The sequence below is a fragment of the Anopheles nili genome, chromosome X (genome assembly GCF_943737925.1).
Source record: "Anopheles nili chromosome X, idAnoNiliSN_F5_01, whole genome shotgun sequence".
In the NCBI taxonomy this organism is placed as follows: Eukaryota; Metazoa; Arthropoda; class Insecta; order Diptera; family Culicidae; genus Anopheles; species Anopheles nili.
The window spans coordinates 1,703,864-1,722,218 of record NC_071293.1 but is presented as its reverse complement, the minus strand read 5'-3'; the positions used below and the strand labels follow the sequence as shown (position 1 = coordinate 1,722,218).

At 39.0% G+C, this 18,355-nt stretch overlaps 3 protein-coding genes across 3 annotated transcripts; all 3 read left to right on the top strand.

The window, feature by feature from the left end:
* Positions 1–830: 830 nt before the first annotated feature.
* LOC128728823 (26S proteasome non-ATPase regulatory subunit 9) lies at positions 831–1,944 on the top strand. Its single transcript, XM_053822471.1, has 3 exons — positions 831–982; positions 1,048–1,380; positions 1,453–1,944. The coding sequence occupies exons 1-3, from the start codon at positions 869–871 to the stop codon at positions 1,663–1,665; spliced, it is 660 nt and encodes a 219-aa protein (XP_053678446.1). The 5' UTR covers positions 831–868; the 3' UTR covers positions 1,666–1,944.
* A 1,172-nt stretch (positions 1,945–3,116) lies between these two features.
* LOC128728386 (DDB1- and CUL4-associated factor 10 homolog) lies at positions 3,117–5,839 on the top strand. Its single transcript, XM_053822007.1, has 7 exons — positions 3,117–3,310; positions 4,386–4,499; positions 4,577–4,946; positions 5,015–5,170; positions 5,370–5,429; positions 5,499–5,711; positions 5,825–5,839. Exons 1-7 carry the CDS (start codon positions 3,117–3,119, stop codon positions 5,837–5,839), a joined length of 1,122 nt encoding a protein of 373 aa, XP_053677982.1.
* Positions 5,840–7,763: 1,924 nt separating this feature from the next.
* On the top strand, positions 7,764–9,458 carry LOC128729060 (5'-3' exonuclease PLD3-like). Its single transcript, XM_053822709.1, has 3 exons — positions 7,764–8,747; positions 8,831–8,970; positions 9,041–9,458. Exons 1-3 carry the CDS (start codon positions 7,764–7,766, stop codon positions 9,456–9,458), a joined length of 1,542 nt encoding a protein of 513 aa, XP_053678684.1.
* The last annotated feature ends 8,897 nt before the right edge of the window (positions 9,459–18,355 follow it).

The following is an 18,355-nucleotide window of genomic DNA, read 5'->3' as shown; positions in this document are numbered from 1 at the left end:
AGATGACAGTGGTCTGATGTGGATCACTCATCTGAAGACATCAAGCTTTTAAAAAGGTTACCCCATTTTTACAACAGCATCGATAAGACTATTAAATAGTTCGCCAAATTAATAATGGAAATTAATAACGCACGAACGAAGGCATGTTCAAAAGTCTCACAAAAATTTGCAAATTTTATGCATTGTTGTCAAGGTCAATCCACAAACGATAAGCAAAATGGATTATTGTTGAAATGTTGTACATTCTATGACTCGATTTTTGTAATAGCTTTGCGTGGTAGTATTTTAAATGGCAATTGAACAAAGATATATTTTTTTATTATTTTTATAGAAACTTTGAACTTTTATAGCTGCATTCGCCTCTTCCTCACTTGAACGAAGAGATTGAGATATCATATATACAATAATATGTAAGCAATATATGGCCTAATTATGGGGAGTTTATATTTTGAATGAGCTAACAGCTAAGCGTTCAGTTGAAAATATTATACTTGTGCTTAATAACTGTTCTAAATATTATAAATATCTTATAAATTAAATAAATTAAAATATTATAAATTAAAATCAAACGTTTTTACCGTTTGAGCCATGTTGGGTGACATGGCTTACTGGAAAATTTTTCATCACTCACTTTTGGATGACACGAAATTCATGGTGCTAAATGAGTTCGAATGAACAAGGTACCGTAACGTCAATTTGTGTTATAGAATTCATGTGTTGTGTGTATCCCAACCTGTACATGTTATACATGAGTGTATATTGTTTTAATTTTATAGTCGGAACGCTCGAACTGTAGCAGCGTCATTTCACATTATCCGGACAGACATTAAGAAAGAGCGTGTTCCAACGTGGATGAACGTAAATCAAAATGCAACCCGCAAATTCAAGATTTGAATCGGCTCGTAAAAAGTTATTTGAGCTTAGTGAAGAGATAAAAAAGATTGATGCAGTCATCTTCGAAAAAGGAGCTATTCTTTTAGAGGTAGATATTTCTCCAACAGCAGGGTCCAACGAATTACACTTAATACTTGTCCTTGATCTTTTAAGAATAATACATCCATTTTTGACGTCCTCATCGATACTGAAGGCTACCCCCGCGATGATTTGGACATTCCAGCTGTGCGAAAAGCCCGCCATACTATCATATGCCTGCAAAATGATCGAGTTGTGCTCATGAAGGAAATCCAAAAAGAGATGAATAAGCTTCATGAAAATGAGCGTCAAGCCGTACTGAGTGCGCCCACTTTTGATCCTTCCCAAGATATATCGGACGGGATACAATCAATGGCTTTGAATGACGAATGTATTTTTGGACCGGATGCTACTAAGGGATTTGCCATTGTGGAGAAGGTCCAGCCAGGCCATCTGGGTCATAAAATTGTAAGTGGCTATTCTATAATTTCGAACGTCGAACGTATTGCTAATACATCATGAATGCTTATGTGCTTTCAGGGATTAAAGCCTGGTGACCGGATTATCCAAATGGGTACAATATGTCGTCGTAATTTCAAATCGGTGAAGCAAATTAACAGTTTGATCAAGAATTCTGTTGGGAAAATAATTCCAATGGTTATTCGTTCACCCGGTAACAATAATCCCAGAACAATTGATCTTCATGTGACAAATGCACATGATCGTATGGGAGTTTTATATTTGGTTGTATAATGCGCAAGCACAGCTCTTGCTTGCCATAAACTTTTTTTCATATTGTATCGATTCTCATTTACTTTGCTTTGGGTTGGCTGTTCAATAAAACCCTGTAATAAAACCCGTTCACGAGAAAGGCTCTCTTTTTAATCTATAATTCACGTAGCTTAATCAGTGAGATTTTTAATATGAGGAATAGTTTTGACCGTTTTTCATCTTTTCGTTCTTTCGAGTGAAAATCTCAATTTAATTTTTTTCAACATCATTTGTTATAGGGTTTTTTAATCCGCAATCAAACGGTACATACAGGGAAGTTTTCTTAAATTTTTATTCATTTAATAAAAAATCTTTCCTATAAGTATCGTATTATCACCAATAAAAAAGCGCTATAAATTGATGTTAATAAACATTAAATTAAGATATCCGAATATTTTTGATTGGAAGAACGAATATGTAAGAAATAATCAAAACTATGCTTATTTATTGAAAGAAATTATCAAATGCAACAATATAAAAAGTAAAATACGGCTAAACTGTTCGAAAATAATATTCAAACGTAATGATACAGGTTCTGGCGAAAAGCTAAAGGCAAGACCCCCACCAATGTACAGTGTACCAAAGTTGATGCTATAAACATACACAACTATCGATCGAAACGATCGTCGATCATGTTCGTACTAACACGATTTTAAAACCCGTCTTTGTTAAGAGTGTTGGTAATGCTACGCCGTGAGTAGAGCTTAAGAGCTTTTGCTAGGCCAGTGGCTGAAGAATCTAAGCGGGAACTTGTCCATCTGTGCATAACATGCTAAGCTCGAAATGGTAGCGATCGTTAGGCATGTAGTTTCGTGGTTGGTGCTGTGTCGCGCGGTTGTGGTTTTTCGTTTTCCGTATTTCCTGCTTTCCGGTCCGGTTTAGGGTGGCTTTAAGTAACTAATGCTATTGTGTACATAAGCTAGATGAATTTTGGCGCAAGTGAATAGTTATATCGACGTGGTGTTTAAAAGTTCACAGAAGGTTTGAGTTCGTAAAGATTGTTGAAACCAATTTCAAGTGCATATTGTTTCCAGTGTTTCCTACTATGATCTGATATATCTGACATGGTATTTTATAATAACCAACAGTATAGAACAGTCATCTCTCAAATGAATCACAAAATGTGGAAATGTTAAAAATGCATGTTATGCCATCCTTATGTGAGCATTCTTCAATCAACTAGATGCCTCCTTGGGGCTCTTAGAGATACCAGTAAAACACAAACGATCCCGAAACAACTATCAACGTAGCAGCGCGAAAGGCGACTAACCTGATGAATAAGCGTTTGACCTTCAACAAACATTGGTACACATAAAACAACATTTGTAAACATTTTCACCAGCAGCTGCAGCAACCATAGTCTTATTCCGGTCTTCATCAATGAGGATCGTGTACCAATAGTGTTCCGGTTTCCGGTCAAGTCCGATCACACAATGTCTCTCCACGAATGGTACAGGCGACGGGAGCGAGGACTTCCATCACGTATCGGCGATGCAGACCTCATCTATCGCACCATCTTTCGATCTCTACAGCCAAAGGCGGACATTTCGGCCCTTGGCCTACCACATCCTTACCCTTATGGACGCGAATGTGGAGCTATTTGCAACTTGGAGTTTTCTCCCGATGGGTAAGTGAATTATTCAACGAGAATGCGAACATTGAATTGCCACACCACGTTGGTAACTACTACAACTTCCGCCTTGAGAAGATAAAGCTCGGAAATCGGAAGTATGTCTTAATGACCTCGCAAGAATACTTCTGGTTTCAACCGAAACTGGCAACACGACAGCCTTTTTTGGTGTATTCGAAATAAATACACGATTTGTTTCACCCCTAGGGCTTAGGTTGTTGGCTTTAGTTTCTTTAGCCAGCAAGCAATTGGACGCTTAGAGACAAAGATTCGCTGCGGTCGTATTTCCTGTCGTAATTGATTGATCGATTCGATTATAGTGCAACGTGGTGTCATGCACATTCTTTTTTTGCTTTTTTGCGAAGGCGGAGAAGTTTATGGTCATTCTTTGGTGAGCGAGGTTACCCGACCGTTGTTCCGTTCCGCTGGCAGATCTACCACAATATCCTGCTTCCGCGTTAAACCACCGGTGCTCGTCGCCACCGGTGATCGAATGGGAAGTGGCGACATTTGTGGCTGTTCGTATATCCGTATAATAATTGATCCATGTAGCGAAAAACTAGTTGGTTTAATAGCTCTTCCGTTTACCTTGCGTTAATAATTATGAGTAATGTAGTGTGTGTGTGTGAGAGAGAGAGAGAATTATGATTAAAGAATGTTATTTATGTTATTTCTTAAATCAATCCACATTAACAAGTATTGTTCCAAACTAGGAGCATAAATAAATGAACAGTTATTAAATCAGTCCGTCTATGCCTAGTCTGGCCATCACGGTATGATGCAGACCGGTTTGTGCACGGCTACTTTTTTCAAGGCATGCTTCTTCAAGCATAACATTAACCATGACCATAACCCGCACAATCGGCTAGACCTCAAGGGTCTCAAACAAAGTCATAGCCATGCAGCAATATGCCTATGTAATTTGGATACGATCATTCATTTCCGAGTTCGAGAGGGATTTTTTGGCTTAATTGAAATGCTTTAGAAACTGCTCAAATGCGATCATGATAATACTATCCCTAATTATTGCAATCACTAGAATAGAAAATTGAACATTTCGTAATGATTTTAGAACTATGTTATCTGCTGCTTGCGAATACAAATCAGTGGTGCTGTTCGATCCACTGACAGAGAAACAAATATGCGCTATTAATAATGCCCATGATGCAAGTGTGAATTGTATCAAGTAAGTACTATCGATAATTACAAAAATATCATCAAACATTACGAGCTCGAATGAGAGTTTTGAATGTTTTCTTTCAGATTCATTGATAATCGTATTTTTGCTTCGTGTTCCGACGATACTACAGTGGCGATATGGGATTCTCGTAATCTTTCCACCAAACTTCGCACCCTGAATGGTCACAGGGGATGGGTGAAAAATATAGAATATTCAAAAAAAGAGGGAACCATAATTTCTTCCGGGTTAGATGGAGTGATTTACTCTTGGGAGCTAAAAAACAGCACAGAACAGGGTTGTGTTTATCAACGATTGCTTTACATGCCGGGGTTGATGCGATGTCGGTTGGCTCCAGACGAAAATCGACTAATACTCTGCACGAGTAGCGGTTACTTGATGATTGTTCACGATCTCAATCTAGCCACTCTAGCCGGGGATCTCATAAATTTCCGTGTAAGTATAAACAGCAGCATATGCTCCAAGGTATGTTTGTAAAATAAACAAATAAATAATTACGTTAGCCAAGCATACATCGTCTAAATTTGATGCGCAAACAACGAATTCCATCAACGACACGTGTGGCTCACCCAATGGTTCACAAAAGCAGGCAAAATCGCGTCGAATTTGTCAGTGACTTTCCACCTGGAAACAATGCAGAAATTATAAGTGGACTTACGGTACGTGTGGCTAAATTAACACGGAAATCATATTCGCAAAACATAATGCATCCTGATTGCTGCTTTTAATTTTGAATTTATCTAATATTCCAATACTAACTTTTTGCCCAAATATAATTAAAAGCCCATTTATTCAAATTTAAATACATCTATAGTATTGTAATTAATCAAATTAAAATACATTAATTTTTTTAAATAGATTCATCCCCAAGGTTGGTGTGCACTTAGTAGAAATGTATCTTTTGATGAGCAAACAGAGGTAGGTGCTTTGTTAACTTCAGATTTTTGATAAATTGAATAATTTAATATCTATATGTGTTATCTTTAGTGGTCCGTCATACACGATATTCAAAGCTGGAATAATGATATCGAATGTGATGAAGAAAAAGTTTCTCCACCGGAGCAATTGGAAGACCCAGAAGAACGGCAGCACTTTCAACACGATCAAAGCAATCATGAGGCATTGGTCAACGTTGGCTCTAGTGATCCAAACGCACAGCCTACTAATGGAGGAAAAATGCTACCGAAAAATTTTACAACAGTAGAATCTAGTGAATCTTGGCGTGATACAATTGCGCATCGGGATGAAACTAGTCAGCATGTCGACAATATTGAGTATTCTGATGCTATATTGGACGTTTTTCCGATGAACAGTACCAAATGCAATAGAAGCAATAGCGACATCTGTAGCATGTGTAACTGTAATTCTGAACCTCTATGCTCAAATCTTAACGATGGGTCTCACTCTAAATCGTATCCAGGAAAACACAAGCAAGATAATCATGCAAAAGAATCTACCACCCTCGTCATAAATCAGCCTTGGTCTCCGGACATCAAACGCATATCAAAAAGAAAGTCAGAAAATGCTCCTCGATTACTCTATTTCATCCAGGAATCCAACAATGTTGAGGGATATATGCGAGAAGCGTGTTTCTCGCCCGATGGAAGAGTGATTTGCTCCCCACATGATGACTGTGGCATTAGGTTGTTGGCGTTCAATGAGCAATGTAATGAAATACAGTATGCTACAAATATCATGGAGAATAATGAACCGCAGATATTGCGGGAACTGGAGTTCAAAGCATGTCACAAGCACGTTGTTATCAGTAGCCAGTTCAGCCCTCGTTTCCCACTGCTTGTCACAGGTTGTTTGCTAGGAAATATAATATGGAATTTACCGGTTTTAAGTTGAATTTAATAATTTATTTATTTTTACACATGCATAATGCGCATGAGTATCTTTAATTAAACTAAAATAAAGTAAAAAATGGCATAAAAAGAAACAAAAATAATTTTTGAACTTTTTTTAACCTTAACCGAATTTAGCCTTATTTTATTAAAAACGCATACGATCGTATCGAGCAGACAAAAGCAAAGGTTTAATAAAACATGCATTGAAATCAAATCAAATTGTTCGTACATCGTGATCGTGGTTGTTATGGGGAGCATCTGGTGATTAGGAGATTTTATGCTACATTTCATGATTACTAATTAACTGGTACATACATGTGCTGTTACAAACATGTGAAATTCTTAAATTTATTTAACATTACCTATAAAATGTTAAAATTTTATTGGACAGATAGACTCTTTTTCTATGCAGCACCTTTACGTCAAATCACTTCAAACCACCACCGCACTGTGGGGCAGCCCGGAACCCACCGCTGTCATAAATATTTTTTTAAAATTACTATGCAACAATTTACAACGAAATAGGTTCAAAAGAGTTTTTGTAATGAAAAATAAATATGATTGGATGTTTTGAACATCCAGAGGGCGCAACTGTGCATAGTTTTTCATTGTTTCAGGTGCATTTTGCATCAATTCCTATTGGTGATCATGTTGTTGGCAACGATTTTAGGGACATAAACAATTTTAAAAATTATTTTAATTCATTACCAAACTTGATAAACGTAATTTTTTGGGATTTTATTTGGTTATTGCCAAAACTATGTACTTTTAAAAAATTTCAAATTTTTGTTTTATTTTTATTAAAAAGAAAACTAATTTATGTTTCTAAAAATATATATTATACCCATGTTACACCAAAAAATAATATTAAAACAGTCAGTTAAATTGTGAGTATTGAACCGCTGAAATTTGAGCATTTTAGCATGCTGTTTTGACTGGAAGACAAAAAAATAGGACTTATGACCGTCTTTATCCTTACGTGCACCGGTGCTTTTAATAGCCTTTCGTCGCTAGCGTCATTTCTGTTTGTCTTTTTACTATAAGTGAAGCGAAGCGATGTATGGTGCGTGTTATTGACGATTCTGCACGTAAAAGGATGATCTGGCAAAGGGAGAACAAAAACCATGTGAAGCATAAGCTATTTATATCGTGTTAGAAAAATTGTAACGTCTGTGCCCTAACTTAACCTAACGTTTTAAGGTTTATGCTACACTTTCTTATCGCTGTATCTACAAAGCTGAAGGTGAGCCAGCTGTACACACATATAAACATTGCGTGTTTTGGCGCCGTGAGTTATACTGCACTGTTCTTTTTTTGTTCTGCACCGCGGGGACATCATACTTTCTCGTACACAACTCATCTGGTTCATTTATTCGTCAGGTACTAGTGCAATAGATACAACATGAAATTACAGCTTACCATGGGCCGTAGTCAAAGTCCGGTAATGGACAAAAATTCGGACACACCAAAGGGTGCATATGAAGCGACGTCTGTGAACGGCCCAGATGACGACTTTGAACTGTGGGACCAAAGTAAAGCCCTAAGATCGGAATATAGCCGGGACAGCCGCTGGAGTCACAATGGATGGTCGTCGTGCATTCCAATAACGATAATTTTAGTGTTGATTGTGCTCGTCGTCCTGCTTCCCTTGATGGACCACACGGAGCGTGGTACTGGTGAATCGATCAAGACAGGCATTGTGGGCCTTGGTTTTGGGCATTCGGGTTGCGCAGACACATGCTCCATTGAGCTTGTTGAAAGTATTCCCGAAGGCATGCCGTATCCAAATGGAAGCCCCATGTTTAAATCGACTTTTAACGCATGGCAGACTTTGATATCGATAGCTAAAGATACCATCGAAATCGGCTCATTCTACTGGACACTGAAGGGTGCCGATGTGTATAATCACTCATCGGCTCGGGAAGGAGAAACGATATTTCGTCAACTTTTTATCGCCGGCACTGAGCGCAAGCTTAAGGTTAAAATTGCTCAAAGTGCACCAACTTCAGCGTCTCCTAACTGGGATACGGATTTGCTTGCTAAACAAGGAGCTGCAATCGTTCGATCTGTCGACTTCCCTCGGCTCGTCGGTGGAGGAGTTCTCCACACTAAAGTGTGGATCATTGACCGACGTCATTTCTATCTGGGCAGTGCAAACATGGATTGGCGATCCTTGACACAGGTGAAAGAGTTAGGTGTGCTTGGAACAAACTGCTCCTGTTTGGTGAACGATCTAGCGAAGATTTTTGATGTATACTGGGACATGGGAGCACCCAATGCTCGCATACCTTCAAAATGGCCTAAGGAGTATACTGCTAGTTTCAATAATTCTTCTCCAGCACACATTTTGTTCGACGGAAAGTATAGGATGGATACCTTTTTCTCGGTAAGATTTGATCTTTGATTCTATGTTATATTTATGATTACCTTTTTCGGCTAACCATTGTAGTATTTTTTTTTATCTTTTAGAGTTCTCCTCCAATGATGTTACCAGAAGGACGAACTGACGATCTATTCGCGATTATGGATGTTATCGCTAAAGCAAACCGCTTCATACACATTTCAGTAATGGACTATTTCCCACTTACGTTGTATACCCGTGTAACACAGTAAGTGCCTTGTAAAAGTAGCGATACTTTCAGTTCGAATGGTCGTTTATATTTATTATACACTTTACAGATATTGGCCATTTATTGATGATGCACTACGGAAAGCGGCAATTGAAAGGAAAGTGTCACTGCGTCTTCTCATATCCTTATGGGATCATTCGCGACCTTCTGAAGAATATTTTCTCCATTCACTTGAAGCATTATCCAATGCGCTTAATGGTGTCGATATTCAAATACGCAGATTCGTTGTGCCAGCATCTGAAGATCAAAAGAAAATTCCTTTCGGTCGGGTGAACCACAACAAGTATATGGTTACAGATAACACCGCTTATATTGGAACTTCTAACTGGTCTGGAGACTATTTTATTGATACCGCCGGAATTGGCATGGTTATTTCATCTTTTGACACAAATGGTACAATAATTGAAGAGCTGCAGTCATTGTTTGAGCGTGACTGGAATAGCAAATACTCAATGCATTTAAGTTAGGTGAAATCGATTTGTAGCTGCTTCATATTTGAACGTATAGTCAGGAGCATAAATTGTCATTGCACAATCTACCATTTCTAGGTGGCTACTGTTGCCTTATACACAGATTGTACGTGCCTTATTGATCTATATCTATATCCACGAACGATATGTTTCCGGATGTAGATTTTCTTTCAAACATATCACGTTTGTCGATGTTGGATAACATTTACTTGAAATGGTAAACTTGTGATTGGTGAATCGATTCTATAAGTGTTTATGTTATGTTAGCTATATTATTCACTGAAAGACTGGTCAATCTCTAACGATTGATAAACAATGATATATTGCGGAATTTAAGGAATATGATTTTATTGCAATCAATATGTAGTATAATACTTTGCAGGTAAAATTGATACTAGCGAAAGAGTAATGGTGATTGGTTTATTTTATTGTAAAATGATTAAGTAGACTTCGACATAGATGAGAATTTCTTAAAAAGCCAACCAAAAGACACACTGCAAATTTAGATTTTATCCGAATCCATCAATATATGAGTTGTAATTGTATTCTATTCTTAATCTAAGTTCGCAGCTTCCTATCTATTTGGCCCTTAAACTAATCATACTTCATAATTTCATCAGTTCTTTTAGGACATTAAGCGTATGGAACAACGCATTAATTAGATACAAAAACAAAGTAATGTAAATATTTCAATGAACTACAAACATTTCAGATTTTTCTACATCTTGTTATTGCATTTGATACGGCTAGTCTAGATTAATGATTCGATCGTCCAATGAGCTCCATAAGCTCGTGAAAAAAATAATGTTACCGTGACACTGCTTAAGTTCTCTAGTATACATCGACAATTATAGCAGGCACAAGCAAAACATACACTGATGAGTCAATATTTGGAGTTGAATTTAAAGAAATAAAGTTCGACAAAATATATGTGCACATTTCCATTTCTACTTTACATTCGAAAATGGAACATTAGGAGATAGGAGCGAATTTTCAACCTCTTGTCTGTTCGTAATGTGTTGTAACGATCTATATTGCAGGCTAAATGGCGATCGACTTTTCTGCGCCTACTTCATATTGTTCAGAAATCTATCATCACTACGTATATATTACTAAGGGAAATTGAGATTGCCGAGATTCAAGTGATCAAAATTACAAATGAAACGTTGCTTATAACGTTAGTGTTCAAAAACTAGAGAGCAGATATGAGTCTTGTTCTTTTGTTATAAAAATACGATTGGACGTTTTACTTTTACTCATTACACCCCAATCCAGCGGACCAGTTGCAAATGCCTCCCACTGGATCGTAGCTCAGACCCTTGGGGCACGTGTACTCCCACCCTATGACGCCTCCAATCTCCATTTTGGCACAGGATATGAATTTTTTGCAGGACAACGGATGTGGAAAATTTCCCTGATCGAGACACTCTATAATTCCCGGACCATGCATGATGACCTTTACCTATAATGTATAGCGAAAATTATATATAAAAAATTGCTTAAACATGACGCACACTCGACAAATTTGCAGCATCCGGGTTCAATAAATGATAAATACCTGTGAACGTGACTTTCCAATTTTGGGAGTATCTCCTTCATCGTAGTAATCGTAATCCAGTGGGATAGGCCTGTAGGTGCGTCCCGTAAAATCGTCCTTCTGTTTACGTCCCCCATTAGCGCTTTGCAGCTTGTTGTAGGAACCAATTTTATGATTATGATTTTGTTGCGACACTACAGTCGTGTCTTGCCGAGGACTTATTGTAGCTGTAGCGATTGGCTCCGTATAATAAAGTCCGGGCGTTGTCTGTTGGTAGTAGTACTCTGATTGAGTAGCGATGCGTGGTCGCTGTACTAGTTTTTCTATAAACAGTCAATAACAGCGCATTACATGTTAACAGTAGATGAATCAGCGTTGTTCAGGTTCGCACACGCCCTATTATACTTACGCATCTTTTGAGTCGATGGCGCTCGGTTCGGAAGGGTGTATCCGACTGAGTTGGGGTAGTCATGTGTGACATTGTACTTATGGGTGGTAGCCCTTCCACCCAGCTCGGTCGGGTATTGCTGCTGTATCTCAAACAATTGCTTCTGTTGTTCACTTACCCGTTCAATTGTATCCTTGAGGTCCTTGTAGTTGTTTCGAACCGTAGTGGTACTGATAACCGGCAGAGGAGCGCGTGACAGCGTTGTGAGGGCATCAATCAGCTCCTGCTCGATGGGATCGGTGTCAATATTTTCTCCAATTTTTTGATAGCGATTTTTCGTATTATAAAGCTTGCTGTTCTGTCGAATGCTGGGTTCGATGTTTTGATCACCATCGGAAACATGATCTGCCGCTCGTTGTTCGTTTAGCAGGCGTTCTTGAGCTGGAGCAGTACTCAATGCACCAGCACGGTACTTGTTTTTCTTAAAGAACTTGCTGCTAGCGGATACCGACGCTCCTGTCGAGGAGGGAATCGTTTCTAATGGCGTTGGTGTTGTGGTACGCGTCAACGGTGAGCTATTGTTTCGCCGTTTGAACAATGAGCTTGTTGTTCTAGTGGATGTTTCTGCAATAATGATTTCAAACAGAGATAGTTGAGAAAACTTTAGCCAATGTGACCAACTATCGTTTCTTGCGATCGTTAAATCAACTTCTATTGGTTGCTTCACTCACTGCAATACCAAACACGTTTTACTATTTAGCCGGGACAAAATGTCGTTTTGGTAAAAGGTTTGAAGGCATGAAATTAATTTCGATCAATCGTGATATGCAATTTTTTTTATGTCTAGTCAACATAAAGAGCAGACGAAGCAAAAACTGCAAAGTTATTTTATTTCCCGCGATGTTATCATATTCAAAAATCTTGATTGAACAAACATGAGACGTTAGGATGAACAAACGGCCCAGCCGTAAAGTGATCAAGCAGGTCGTCAAGCGGGTCATGCAAAATGCAAATGAGTCGAATCATTTAAAGCCCACGGCAATGTTATGTAAACCAAACCACAGCTTGAGCTGGCTAGCTACATGTTTTAAAATGCAAATATTATTCAAATATTCCAAAATATCTACCAATTTAGCTGAGCATGACCTGTGGAACAAATGGAAGGTATCGCTGTTAGGCGTAATGGGCGATTGACTCAAGAATGTGGAGTCGATACGCGAAGTCGCAGCCCGCCCCGCTCAGCTGCCTTCGCTAAATCCTAATTGATCGACCTGATCACCTTGAAATTCTTTAAATGAGGCACAAACATTAGGTAGGAGTAAATATTTGCTGCACATATTGCAGCTGGAGTCGGAGTTACAGTAAAACTACAAATAATCAGTGAATTAAGGCCACCGGATTTTGGGACTTCGTAAGCCTGCACGAAATTTTGAAATTTTATCGATAGATCGTTGGGTGCGCCCAACTTTCTCTTGATGGAAGAAAACCCACCAAACGAGCCGCCCATGATACCGAGCATGATATCCGTTTCATATTTTACACCGGCAACTGCGCAAAAGTGGAATCCGTCACTAACGCTGGGAGAGAAAACAACGGCCCTGCAGCCGCCGGGCTGGTTGTATAAGAGGAGTACAATCGTCGTCGACCTTCGTCCATCAGATCGAGACCCGGACCGTGGACGACGAGAGACGAAGAGAGTGAGAGATGCGGTGACATCTTTCGTTTTCGCGTGCATCTTTCGGATGGCCGTCTGCTGACCATGCGCCCCCTGCGAGCTACTTACCTGCTGGATTCGGCTCGCTGCTGGCGTTGGGGATCGTGACACTCTCGCTTCCAGCAGCCGTTGTGCTGCTGTAACCGGTTCTGTTGGGGGCACCGTATTTGCGCCGCAAGCCATTATTGCTGCCCAGGTTTGGACGGCCATTGCTGTGCGACGGCTCGGCCCGGCTGGATGTGGTAGTATTCTCCTCTGATGATGACATCACAGCGCTGGGGCGCTGTCGGTTGGCGCTGGCAATTTTAGCCAGGTAACTCGAGGCGGTAGTGGGGCGACGACGTCGAGCCAACAACAGGGAGGCTGGTGTCGTGGTCGTCGCCTGCAGCAGATCCGAGGTCGCCTGCTCAGCACTAGCCTCAGAGCGCCGCGTGCTTTTAGTCCGTTCGGTCGTTACGTTGGGCTGATCTCTGGCCGCTTGCAGTTGTGCGTTGGCTGTCGGTTTGGCACTGCCACTCGTGGACGGACGACGAAGGTTTGGACGGAACTGTGGCCGCACCTGGAAGGATACGGAGAACGGGAAAAAAAGGGCACATTGCATCAGTGGGTGGTTTTCCGGCTGTAGCTATAGGACCGATTTGGTAGCTGTTTTTGTTTGAAAAGTGTTTCTGGTTAGTGTCATGACTGTTTTTCTTGAGATGAACGCAATGCCGGGCTCTCGGGGCAGCAATCTGCTGGACGTTCGTTAACTATCGGTGATCACAGAGGAACGGTTGTTTTACGACTTGTGGTTCAATAAGCTTTGGTTTGATTTATTGTATTCTAGTATTTTTTATTCCGTGTAGCCTCGAGTAAGTGATCAGCCTCGATTTCTTTCCGCTAAGGGACAGAGTCATAGTTTTCCGGGATGTACAGAGTAGTCAAGGTTTGAAGTAAGAAGAGTTTTTACATCTTTAAAGAACTTGTAACCACATTTGCTCATGCGAAGATGATCATGCGAAAACAGAGCGTGCAAGAACCGATTGCGAAACGATTTTTCATGATGACTCAATCAACCCTTTAGTAGGTTTTCGATTCTACACCACATGGCAAAGTTTCATGCAACGGTGCGTGCAGCTTGGATATTCACAAAAGATACAATTCCTATTCCAGGCGAAGCCGTATATAGAAGTGTTTAGTAGGAATTTATGTACGGTTTAATGGCTATATTTACAATTGAAAATCGTGAAACACACTCAGGCCTGCATCAAAGAATGATCTCGAATCTCAGAGTATGTGCCGCTCTAATGGTGTAATTATGTTCGAATGGGTGACCTTCTCTCGAGAGTTCGCTTTCTAGAGTCAGCATTAGCTGGTTTCGCTGGTCAACCATGTTTGCTGACGGCCATCTGTTACGAAACCCTGGTCAACATTATGCTATGCTGTTTTTTTCTTCTACTTATCCGCAAAAGAGTTCCATTAGCACGTTGCTTCAAACAGTGGGTAAACGTATTCAACTACCTACTACATCACCGCGGTGTACAAAATTTCCTTAAATAAACAAAACGTTGCGTAACCTTCCTCGGCGATGTTGTCACCTGGAATTGATTGAAATTTCATCAAACCGGTTGGCATTCCTGCCCTATAATCATTCAAGTGAAAGTTAGTAATGGGTGTCATTTCCAATTTCGCCTTTGTCCAGGAAAGGGCAAGCAGCACGAATAAGCACGCAGCACGAGAGAAAGTTATATGTATAGTAGATGTGCTCACGTAAACATTTTCAATCTCCTGCGGGTCGCTGATCACTATCCATCGCTTTGGTCGGTGGGAAACTGAAAGTATTTCCCTTTACCGATCGTTCCTAGCTTTCCTTAGGTCGCGATTGTTTGACAAAATGAAAGGGGACGACCGCACTGGAGTCAAATTAATAGTTTTTAGGCTTTGCATGTTGCGTCAGTGAAGCTGTGTCCCCAATAGACCTACGGAGTCTGACCGGCTCCCTACTTTCGCCATATGATTCCACGCAGATTACTGTCAGCTTTTTATGTAACAATGTACCTTCCCAGGATTGGTCAACTAAGGTGAAAGGGAGCCGCATGCTGGATGCGAAAAAAAATCAAAAATGCTAAATGTGTTTTCATTCAGTTACATGATGCATTTTCTCGTTACTAAAGTTCCCTACTACTACAGGTGTGCTAAAGGTATTCATCAGTTTAAAACGACTAAGCTTACGGCACTTATTGATTGTATAGCCATGATGATTATAGTCAGAGAGAGATAGAAAAAACGTTAATATCGTAATTTTCTGTTTTTTTTTTTACTTTCTAATCCGAGCTCGTTCTGTCTAAGCTTGCACATGTTGGTAGGGAAAAGCTTTTTTATGCATAAAATAGCTTTCATTTATATAATTCTAAGAAATCCCGTGCCTGATGCTGGTCTCTGATACATCGTTAGTATGTACTTTCAAAATTTACCAATTTTAAACATTGCAAACATCAACATTCGATGCAGCAGCCGCCAACTTCGATCAACTTCGAACGGCATAATAGCCCCGCTGATCTACCGTATAAAAGGTTTTTCGTCATTACAAGTTGATTTTAGAACGATTGAACACGCTTCGCTAGTGATTAATTACCGGTTACACCAGAATGCTTTTCTGAGCGGTTGATTGCCTTTGTTACTGCTAAGAGCTCGCGCAATTCAATAGTCGATTGAATGAAGGCCCCAGCGTCAAGAGAGCGAGATCAGCTTCTTACATGCACCGTTGAGCTTGTTATGGACATATTAAGTGATTTGTTTGATTGCTTTTTGAATGCATTTGAATGTAACTGGGCACATGCAACACAGTAAAACTAGTGACCAATCAAGACGTTGGGTATGCAAACAATGGGTAAAGGACAAATTGCTCATCCAGAAAGAAATCGAATGGAATAAAATGTTGGCTGCATTTTCCCCTACGCTTGCTGAACATATGTCGTTTAATTATGCCTTCCGAAAGGTTATGAGTTGAAATAAAAATGATGCTGCTAAGCAAAAATGTTTGTCAACGAGTTGTTTCCTTTTCTTTGTTAATCTGTTTCATGAAAATAACTACGTCTGGAGCGAAGTATCTACCATTGATTTGTAATATATTTTCTAACCTCTAACACATGCTCATGGCGAAGTTAATAGCAGCCTCATAAAAAAAGCTCTGTTTGACTATTGGTTTAGCCATATATGAACTATTTTATGTATAAGTTGGACATATCCGTTAAAACTTTCGTGTATATGAATTATGTAACATTACGACGTGCTGAATGCACTGATCTATGGTATGCCATTTACTATTGCCTGCAGAGCCAACAGTGATTAAAATTAGCTGCCCATGTACCTCTCTTAAATCCACTTATAATTAATACGGATTTCGAATGACTTCGTCTAACTTTGTAACAGCTTGGTCGACGCATTGTTGATACTAAAGTGGTTTGTGTGATACATGTACGTTTTGTAGTGCGTTAGCGAATAAATGTAGCTGGTTAATTATTTTTGTCAGGTGGGTAGTGTCGAACTCTACATGATAGTTTACACTGAATACTCAAAAGATATTACTTAATTTCGGATTGCTACTCTTGAGAAATTGGGTCGAAATCAGATAATTTCTGTATGTGAAATGATCCTCTAGTTTGGCGCTAGTTTAGATATTCTAGTTTTGGGGGCTGTTTGTAGTATCGTTATTTTAAAACTTAACTCAACTTATCAATTATTCCGTATAGTATGTAAACTGCTGCCAACAGCAGAAGGTAATTTGTGTTTAACTATTATTTTCGTCCGAGGAAACTCAGAGACACAAGTTAATTTTGATATCTAACTGCACGTTTAGCTCCAGGCCTATTGGTCCTCATAAAAATGAAACCTAGTCAAATAAACTCTCTAGTATTCTCATGGGTTTTCATTCACCACATTCACCACATTCGAACTTAGCAACTGCTATAACCAATCCAACTAGTTTGTTTAATTGCAAGGGCTAACACTATCTAAGCTGTTGCAAATTTTCAACTAGACTAATAATTTCAAAACATGAAAAACTCAACGTTCTCTGCACATTGAATATTTCAGTAGCATTAAAGCTTTAAAATTTATCCATTCCTCACGAAAACTAAGCAAGAAACAGTACACTTTTTTTAATGAAACAAGAAAAAACTTCGATAGCACATTAATTTTCTAAAAAAAATCGTGTTGAAAAGTCTCTTAACTGAATAGAATAAATGCAAGAAGTTTTAATTTAAAAAATTGAAGCTGTTTGTTTTGTCAGACCAATCTCCTTTGTATACGGAATAATCTTTTATGCTTTATGATGAGAATTGTGTGTACTATTTGATCAATATTATCAGTCCAATATAGTATATTTTGACTGAGATGCCCAAAAGTTAACATAAAACGACTAGTGCAAGACAGCAGGGATCATATTTGGCGTTGTGAAATGGGCCTTGCATGTAAAAATTACCTTCAAGAAGAACGAAGAGAGTGTATATGGTTTGCTAAGATTGTACTTTCTGCCATATAATGCCATGAAGAAATAAAATGTACTTGAGCACTAAAACGGTGTATTTGCCGGTTTGTAATATTTTTACAAAATTACTCAAAAGATGTACAATAGTTTTTTATACAACATGAATAGCAAAGTCAATAACACAATTGCTTTACCAAATAGCAGAAATAGATGCATTTACATGCCCATGCCATCATAACGAAGAGTTCCTTCAAGCAAAGATATCCGATGAGAAACAATCGCACTTGCATGCGTATCGTTCGTGCCGTCAGTTATGCTATAGAGGGGTGACGATTGATTCGAGCAACTAAGCATATCAACAAAGTTTGTACAACATGCTCTACAGTGGTTCATTGCGTACCGCTGATCGCGTAGGGTTGAGCGCAGATCAGGAAAATACTACACGATGCTTAAACATAAACTCCTACGCAAAACACACAATAAACAAATTTGAACTATGGTATAAGAAGTAAAAAAGAACACACACACTTTGTTAGTAAATAATACCGAACGAAACATTGCCACTAATATGCACTAAACTGTAAAGGATTCAAAACAAAATTTAGCATTGATTTTTAGATATTTTAAAAATTGGAATATAATTCACGTAAAACACCAAGGGTTCCTTTCTGTACATAAATTTCTATACCTTTGCGGTCCTATGGCATCGTTGATTAGTCACTTTGTAGTTTTTCAGGAAAGGATGAGTATTATTTAGTTAAAACGGTGTTCAGGGAAAGAAGTGCTG

Coding starts and splice junctions, on each gene's coding strand:
- LOC128728823 (XM_053822471.1), top strand. CDS start 869: ATGCAACCCGCAAATTCAAGATTTGAATCGGCTCGTAAAAAGTTATTT. Junction 983..1,047: donor AAGGAGCTATTCTTTTAGAG/GTAGATATTTCT, acceptor TGATCTTTTAAG/AATAATACATCCATTTTTGA. Junction 1,381..1,452: donor GCCATCTGGGTCATAAAATT/GTAAGTGGCTAT, acceptor ATGTGCTTTCAG/GGATTAAAGCCTGGTGACCG.
- LOC128728386 (XM_053822007.1), top strand. CDS start 3,117: ATGTCTCTCCACGAATGGTACAGGCGACGGGAGCGAGGACTTCCATCA. Junction 3,311..4,385: donor TTGGAGTTTTCTCCCGATGG/GTAAGTGAATTA, acceptor TAATGATTTTAG/AACTATGTTATCTGCTGCTT. Junction 5,171..5,369: donor AAATTATAAGTGGACTTACG/GTACGTGTGGCT, acceptor TTTTTTAAATAG/ATTCATCCCCAAGGTTGGTG.
- LOC128729060 (XM_053822709.1), top strand. CDS start 7,764: ATGAAATTACAGCTTACCATGGGCCGTAGTCAAAGTCCGGTAATGGAC. Junction 8,748..8,830: donor GGATGGATACCTTTTTCTCG/GTAAGATTTGAT, acceptor TTTATCTTTTAG/AGTTCTCCTCCAATGATGTT. Junction 8,971..9,040: donor TTGTATACCCGTGTAACACA/GTAAGTGCCTTG, acceptor TACACTTTACAG/ATATTGGCCATTTATTGATG.